Source organism: Nyctibius grandis, unplaced genomic scaffold (genome assembly GCF_013368605.1).
Source record: "Nyctibius grandis isolate bNycGra1 unplaced genomic scaffold, bNycGra1.pri scaffold_52_arrow_ctg1_1, whole genome shotgun sequence".
Lineage (NCBI taxonomy): Eukaryota > Metazoa > Chordata > Aves > Nyctibiiformes > Nyctibiidae > Nyctibius > Nyctibius grandis.
In genome coordinates, this window is record NW_027167599.1 from 38,191 (window position 1) to 46,997 (window position 8,807).

General features: G+C 50.3%; 1 protein-coding gene across 1 annotated transcript; it reads left to right on the plus strand.

The window, feature by feature from the left end:
- The first annotated feature begins 3,466 nt into the window (after positions 1–3,466).
- Positions 3,467–4,426, plus strand: LOC137677417 (olfactory receptor 2D2-like). Its single transcript, XM_068424723.1, has one exon. It carries the CDS (start codon positions 3,467–3,469, stop codon positions 4,424–4,426), a length of 960 nt encoding a protein of 319 aa, XP_068280824.1.
- Positions 4,427–8,807: the final 4,381 nt, after the last annotated feature.

The window sequence follows — 8,807 nt, forward strand, 5'->3', positions numbered from 1 at the left end:
AGCAGGTCAGCCATAATGAGACAGGTCTGAGGCAGGTTAAGAAAAGCAAGCCAGCAGGTTGGGATCAGGGGCCAAGACAGGGAGGAACAAGATCAGGTGGGAGCATACCTGCAATGAAGCACAGGGAAATGGAAAGGGTGAAAGCCTGAGCTGAAAAGCAGTGCCTGAGTGTGGAGTGGCCTCTTAATGGGGCCTCTCAATGGGGCTGGCCCTGGGCCCACACAACCCACTGCCCCTGAGTGGGACAAAGGCACCTGCCTCAGGGCCCTGACAGTCTGGACTCTATGAGGCAGCAGCTGAGTAAAGGGAGCCTTTCCATTAACGGATAGTGTCCAACAGCTTGGGGTGAGAGGACCTCATTTCCCGTGTTCAGTTACTCCCTGTGCTGAGAGGTTGAAAAAAGAAAACCTATTTTCAGAAACGATCCTTAAGTGAAAACGTATCATGGCATGTTTGGGAAGCAGTGAGGTCTAGCTGCTGAGGGATGGAGAACTGTGAACCCAGCACAGGAGCACAGCCAGCAGGGCAAGCGCCTCCTCAGCAAGGGGACTAGGGCAGGACTGGAGATGGCAGCCTGGGTCAACTGGGAGTCCAGATCACCAGGCAGCTTTGTGGTGCTGAGGATCAAGAGCAAGAGAGAAGTACAAGCCAGCAAATCAGGATTAGGTCCAACGAGGGTAATGAGCATCAGAGCAAGTCCAGTGCTCACCAGGCAGGTCCGTAGGGTGACCTATGGTGTTCTGTTAGTGCCCTTGTGGCCCTGACACCAGCAGGGCTGGGAGCAGCTCTGTGGAAAGGCCCTTGGTGCCATAGTGCACAGCAAGGAAAGCACACAGCTCTGAAGGCTGCATGAACAGCAACGTGGCCCGGAGATCAAGGGACATGATCCTTGTTCTCCAGTCAACACCTCAGAGACCATAACATGAGCACTGCGCCCAGTGTTGGGCTTCCTCCAGATGAGGAGTATGAACGTCAAGCTCCTGTCAGTCCTCCCACTGAGATTCATTTCTCTTATCCTTAGCAGCTACAGCACAAATGGCTGTGTCCACGGTGCCACCTTCTCCTGCCTTTCTCCTGCCTTGGCAGGAGCCTGGCACCCAAGGAGGACTCAACCCATCTAACAGGGCAAGTCTCTGTGCCTGGAGAAAATGCTGCTGGCTCTGCCTCTTCCTCCCCACTGGTCACTGGGGGATGCTGGAGGGACCAGCTCAGGCAGTCAGTGCCATACTAGTCTAAGAGTTGATGACAGTACAGTCATCTGCGAGGAGGGGAGGTGAACACCATTTCTGGGATCCTGTCCTGTATCCTGTCCCCAAAGACCAACTTCAGAGACGCCCCTGCTCACTGCCATGCCTCACTTTTCCTTTTCAAAGGAGCAGGTTTCAGGTCTACCCTAGAGCCTTTAGGAGAGGCTAGCCCTTTCTTGAGATGAGACCGCAGTTTCTACTAGCTCAGAGCTGTCATTCCACCAGGGAATCAATTATATTCTGTTTATTAAGAGTAATCCTTGGGGAAATCTGAGACACAGAGGAAAAAAAAACACCTGGGAGACTTAATACTGCTAGAAACCCCCAGAAACACTGGAGAGAAGGGGCATTTTGGTGCTGCTGAGAAGTCACCTCAGGAGCTGCTCAGAGAAGACAGCAAAGGCAGAGCCAGAGGTTTTGGCCTGACAGAGACTCTCTGGTTCACACAGAGCCCAGGGAAAGGAACAGCGTGGTGGAGAAGAGGCAGGGGGTGAGACCCTGACCTGTCCTCATTTCCAGCCACTGTCAGCTGGACTCACCCCTTCATGCTGAGGAGTGCAGGTGGGTGCTGGAGATGCTGAGGGTGGAAGGGTAGAATCATTCTATGATTCTAAGTAAAGTTTGGGTGTTGTTAATGAAACTGCTGGATCTTTCAAAAGAAGAAACTTTGAAGTGGAGACCAGAGTCCTGCCCTCTCCTCTGTGTCTTCCCCCCCTCAGCTCCCTCCTTCCCCCAGAGACCCTGACCCCAGGCACCATGGTCCAGAGATGCATGGGAGGTGTTGGTGTTGCTGAGTTACAGCTGGGCTGCAGCGTGTTTGAGCCAGCCCTGGGCACTCACACCTTGGCTGGAACGTAAGAAGGGTCTGGGCAGGGTGTTTTAGGCCAGGTTGCCTGTGATCTTCATCGCACTTTGCAAATTGCTGCTTTATTTCTGTCTTTTTCTTACTTTCTCTCTGGCTGTATTACGATCATGTAGGTTTTGATCTCCAGTGATCATGTTTCTCACTTCTATTCTGTGAGGGGGGTTGGGAACATCAATTACTCTGCAGTGACGCTGGTAACCTCTCCTAATGGTGTCTGTCATTACCACCAGAAGCAGCAATTAATCCAGACTGGGAGGTGGCTATGAAACATTTCAGGGGAATCACTCTTCCAGGGGGTGCTGAGCAGAGGGGTGTTTCTCAGGCACGCACTTTCCCTGGCTGTGCACTCAGGCAGGTCCTGCGTGCTTTCCATGCCCCTGACCCTGCTCTTGTCCCACCTTACGCCCAGGCACCCTGGGGACACCCTTGCCGGTGCCCAGCAATGCTGAGCATGGAGCCCTGCGAGCACAGGTGGCTGGGATGACCCCATGAGGTCCTGCTACAGGGCTGGGATGTGCAGGGAGACAGCCTCAAAGCCCTCAGGAGCCACCAGTGAGGAGGGAAAGGCACAACTGAAATATTCTTCCCTCTCTCTTTCCCTTCTTTGCTGCACATTCTCTCATATTTCCTGGTTCTCCCACAGAAGTGAATTTCCTCAAGTTTACATTTTCAACTTCTGTATCACTTTTTCCTCTATGGTTTGGTACACAAGGTGATTTTAGGCATCTTCTCAGAGAGTCCCACAGCATCAACCCACCTACCCTGCTGTTTCTCCAGTGCAGTAATTCTGGACTTGCTGTTTGTCAGTGGAAGTGATTGGCCTGTGTGGGTGTGGGAAGTGAAGGGGGGCGGAGGGGGGGTGGGGGTGGTACAGATGACAACGACGACTCCCTTCTCCTACAGCAAGTGCTTCAGAGAGCTGGCACTGCTTGCTTTGTGCAGTGTCCATCCTCCTCTTTGGAGGGAGAAGCGTCTCTGGTGTTGCATGGTTCACATAAAGGGCCTTCAGAGTGAAAGTGGTGCATTTTATCCAACACCTTTTCTCTGTCCTTGATACCTAGTCTGGGTCTTCCTGGGGGCAAGTTTGGGCACATGAAAGAAATCTGTCTCAGGGTGAGCAAATGCACATTTTGCTTTTGTTCCCTAGTGAGAATCAGGCAGCTCTACGGGGCAGCTCAGCTCTCTGGTAAGAGGGCATCTCTGGAAGAAACTGTTTCTCTGCTTTCTCTAGGCACAGACAGCACAGAGTCAATGTGAAGAGATTCCTTGACATATCCTTTTAAAAGTAAAGACAGAAATAGACATTCTTTCTTGGAGCTCCTCTTCTTGGGAACTGCAGAAATAAAAGAGAAACATGCATGAAGGGCAAAGGGACAATGGGACATCACCACTGGAGTTCCTGCTGCTGGGAATGAGTGATGGCCCCTCACTCCAGACACTGCCCTTCATCCTCTTACTCGTCATCTACACTGTGACTGTCTTTGGGAACATCCTCATTGTTGTGCTGGTGGTGGCAGATCAGCATTTGCACACCCCCATGTACTTCTTCCTGGGCAACCTGTCCTCCTTGGAGACCTGTTACAGCTCCACCATCCTGCCCCAGCTGCTGGCCAGCTTCCTGACCAGGAACAAGACCATCTCCGCTCACAGCTGTATGGCTCAGTTCTACTTCTTTTCTAGTTTTGCAGCTACTGAGTGTTACCTGCTGGCAGCCATGTCCTATGATCGGTACTTGGCCATATGCCAGCCTCTGCTGTATGGAAGCCTCATGACCTGGAAGGTGAGTCTCCAGTTGGCAGCTGCATCTTGGCTAGGGGGATTGCTGCTATTTGCAGTACTCACCTTCCTCTTATCCCAGTTGCAGTTCTGTGGCCCCAAGGCAATTGACCACTTCTTCTGTGATTTTGCCCCTTTGCTGGAGCTCTCCTGTGGTGACACCAGGGTGCTCACACAGGTTGCTTTAATCTTTGGCTTCTTGGATGTAGTCTTCCCTTTTCTGTTCACACTGACCTCCTATGTGTTTATCATAGTTGCCATCCTGAGGATATCATCCCACATGGGCAAGCACAAAGTGTTCTCCACCTGCTCCTCTCACCTTACTGTCGTCACTGTCTTCTATGGCACTCTCATCATTGTCTACATGCTGCCCAGAACAGCTTGCCTGAGGCAGCTCAACAAAGCATTGTCCTTTTTCTACACCATCCTCACACCCCTTGTCAACCCCCTCATCTACAGTTTGAGGAACAGGGAGGTCAAGGAGGCTCTCCGCAAGGTGCTCAGGAAAGCCAAGGCCTGCACCCAGAGCTCCTGGTAGGAGCATGACAGTAGAAACAAACCACTTCCAGGTCTTTCACAAGGGCAAGTGCTGCATCCTGGGTGCATCTCCAGTTGTTCTGCATCTCCAGCAGTTCTGTGGATTTGTCAGACGTTTTTTCCACAGCTGAGACGCTGGCCCTTGGGGAGGAAAAGAGACTGTCTGCATACTGCCACATCTGATTATCTATGCCACCCACCGCTGGTGCATCGGCATCTGCCCAGCTAAATAATGCTAATATGTTGCATAAGACGGTGGTGCGCTAACTACCCACTTGCGCCACATGGGTCCGGTAACCTTGAGTGCATCTGGATCCAGTGGTGTTTGCAGGTCATCAGGGTTCTCAAAAACTCCGCTCCCGCACAGCTATTTCCCTCAGATTCTTAACCCCTCTCTCAACGGTTGTCCACTTTCCTGGGCAGTATATGGCATCATCCCTGAAGGGATACCTGTCCCTTACACTTCGTGGGAGTCGCCACCAGGGAGCGAGGGGCTCTGCACCACTTGCAAGACCCCTATCAATACCCACTTCTCCAGCCATTGGCCCCAGCTGCTCGGCTTCTCTACCATCTAACTCAAAACCATCGGCTCCATTATCCCAGCAGCAGAGCAGCCAAGTAACAAGTCGCTCGCCTTCATGATGGCTGTAATAGTTTCATATATCTTACAGCTCACTCAGGGATAGGGATCAAGTGGTTACCTCTGGCTCATCCTCCTTTGATGCCCCTGGTAGGCTGTCTTCATTTAGCCCACACTCAGGGCTAAACAGTAACAGTTTTTCTCTCACCCAGTGTCCCTTCCCCAACCAAGGAAGGAAATTGGGAAAAAGAGGGAAACTCGTGGGTTAAAATTAAACAGATTTAATAAAATAAACTCATATAAACAATAACACAAAACACACAAAAGTATACTTAGCTACAGAGTTGCAGCATCTTTTTCCAGGAATACCCATCGTTAGCAATGAGATAAAAGGAGGCTAGAAGAGAGAAGAGCAAAACCAGCCCCACCTCTCCCTAGCAAGCCCTCCCTTCTAGAGTGAACTTGATTGTTAGTGATACAGATCACACCTGTGGGCCAGCCCAGGTCAGCTGCCCTGCATTTAAATGCTAATGGCCCTGAGCACCATGGCTGGCCACAAACTGAAACCAAATCCCAGTGAAACCAGGACATAGGCCATCACAACCTGCTCTTTTTGTGGTTTTCATCTTCTGTACAGGGGTGGCTGATACCAGCACTGGCTGAATCCCTAGGTTAGCTGCGCTACCCATCACTGGGGGCTGATTAGCTGTAGCCCTTGTTGCCAAAGTCTGGGTTATCACAGCAAGTGCTTCCTGGAGTTGAATAATTGCAGTACACAGTGTGGAAATCTGAATAGCCTCTGGAGTAGCCACGATGTCTGCTGTAGGGACTGGAAGGCTCTGAGTATGTGTGATGTCATTCATGGGTGCTGGGGCAGCTGCGGTGTCTGTCACAGGGGCTGGGGCTGCTGTGGTGCCTGGTGTAGTGACTGGGGCTGCTGCAGGGCCAGTTAAAGTGGTTGTAGCAGCTGTGCTGTAGCCACCTTTATACCAATGTTTTACTCTAAGCAAGAGCAAGTGCTGAAATACATTCAAAAGGCCTGACAATATGAGCACGGTGGTTGAAACATCCGAAGGGTATTCAAAATTCTCAAAAGCCATTGAAATCATCCTCAAGGATGGGCACAGCAAGAAAAGAATTTACAATACCATAAACCCATGCCAAACAAGATAGCAGAGTGATACCTCTAAGTCCATGCCTAGCAGTGATAAACTGCACAAAACCAGTAACAAAGAGCAGCAAGGCCACAAAGTTGATTGTCCACCCCAAAAGCAACTCTAAAAACAAACACCAGAGAATTCCACCCAGTGACCCTGCTACTGACACCAACTTAATGAATCTTTGTAACAAAAACAGTCAAATCTGTGAAAACTTCAACCCTCTGAGACTCTTAAATCAAAAGTCTATGGTTCTCCCCAGTGAACTATTTACACTGGACACCAAATAAACTGTCTTCATTTAGCCCACACCCGGGGCTAAACAATAACCAGTTTTTCTATCACCCAGTCTCCCTTCCCCAACTGAGAAAAGGAACTGGGAAAAGGAGGGAGACTCGTAGGCTGAAATTTAAAGAGATTTAATAAAATAAGGAAACCAATATTGATACTAACACAAAAGACACAAAATTATACTTAGCTCATAGAGGGGTAGAAAGTCCCTCCAGGGATATTAACCACTGAGAAGAGAAGACAGAAGAAAGAGGGAGAACAGAGCAGAGCAAAGATCACCCCCCTCCCCAGCAAGCTTTCTCATTTACAGTGAATGTGACATTAATATTACAGAACATACCTGTGGGCCAGCCTGGGTCAGCTGTCCTGGCCTTCACTGCTAATGGCCCTGACCACCAGAGCACAGCTGGCCACAAACTGAAATAAATGTAACTGAAAATTGATTCTATAAATTTTATCCCTGCAAAACCAGGCCAGTGTCCCAGATGTTTGCAGCCCTGCTCCAGTTGCTGGAACACAGACCTGGGTGTGAGACTCACCAGCTGGGTCAATGGGAGAGCCTTCCAGGATGACCTTGCTGACTGAGTTTCCACCTCTGGGGGCCATTTGGGGATTGTTCAAGACTTGCCATGGCATGTCTAGGAAAGAAACAAAGCCAGGGAAAGGGAGGGGGCAAGGTTCTTTGGGTACAAACATGCATTGAAAGACAGAGGGAAAGGGAATAAAAGGAGCTGGTCACATGTAAACACGTGAGCGGGAGCGGCTGAGGGAAATGGGGGTGTTTAATCTGGAGAAAAGGAGGCTGAGGGAAGACCTTATTGCTTTCTACAAGTACCTGATAGGAGGGTGTAGTGAAGAGGGTGTTAGTCTCTTCTCCCAGGTAACAAGTGATAGAACGAGAGGAAACGGCCTCAAGTTGTGCCAGGGACGTTTAAATTGGATATTAGGAAAAACTTCTTCACGGAAAGGGTTGTCAAGCATTGGAACAGGATGCCCAGGGCAGTGGTGGAGCCACCATCCCTGGAGGTATTTAAAAGACAAGTAGATGTGGTGCTTAGGGATATAGTTTAGTGGTGGACGTGGTAGTGTTAGGTTAATGGTTGGACTCGATGATCTTAAAGGTCCTTTCCAACCAAAACAATTCTATGATTCTATGATTTCAGGAGAGTAGGCTCTGGCCTGCTGTGGGACCTGCTTGGAGGAATCCAATGGGATTTAGCCCTTCAGAGCAGAGGGACACAGAGAGTTGTTAGATGGTCAAAGATCTCCTCTTCAAGATCAAGAATGGTCCACCCAGACATGCAGGAAGTCACATGAAGCTGGCAGGAGACTGGCATAGCTGAGAAAGGAGCTCCTGAGTAAAATGAAGTGTGAAGAGGAAGCTGGCTGCCTTCCAGCTTCAATGGTTCTGTGATTCTGTGCTGGAGAGAGCCTTTTGCGTGTGTGTGTGTGTGCTTGACTGTGTGTGGCAGAACTAGGGGGATAAGGGGATCCTGGGGCCAGCTCCTGGATAGAGAAAGGGTGTAAGACCACCTCCTGGAGGGAAGTGTATTGTCTGTGTGTCTATATAGATACTCATTTCCCACTAACGTAGCCTAATACACAAACAGCCCAGTCCTCACTGACCTTTTCTCCACTAGCTCCAGTTTCACTTGCTTCGTACCCTCCTTTGGTGTTTCAGAGATGATTGCCATGGTAATTCCCACCTGGGTCAGAAATTAAACTAGTACCTCCTTTTATTGTCTGTAGTGCCCTGCAACACCTCATGCTGTCACCTTGTGAGAGACACCACCATCAGGTTGAGCCCTCTGCACACAGACATTAACAGCTCACCAAATGGAGCTTCGGTCCAGGGGAACCTTGAGAAACTCTGGGGTTCTGGCCAACAGAAACCTCTTGAAGTTTTGCAAGGAGAAGTGGCTGGTCCTGCACTGAGGGAAGAATAGCCCCATACATCAGGGCCAGCTGGGACCTGGTGTGCTGAGCAGTGACCCTGAGGAGAAGGGCTAGGGCACCATGAGGAACACCCAACGAGCCAGTGGTGCATGCTCACTATGATCAAGGCCAGCTGTATATGGGGCTGCATTAGGAGGAGCATAGCCACCCAGACAACTTGAGCTATCATCCCCCTCTACTGAGCACTGGTGTGGCTCATCACACACAGGTGTGTCCCAGTGTGCGGCTCCCTGTTTTGGAGAAGTGGGGTAGAACTGGAGAGTGTCCAGAGGAAGTCTGCCAAGATGGCGTTAAGAGCCTAGTACGCATGTGCTTTGTGGAGAGGCTGAGGGATCTGGACTTCTTTGGCCTGGTGGCGGGGAAGCTCCAGATAGCATAAGAATAGCCTGAAACTGGCA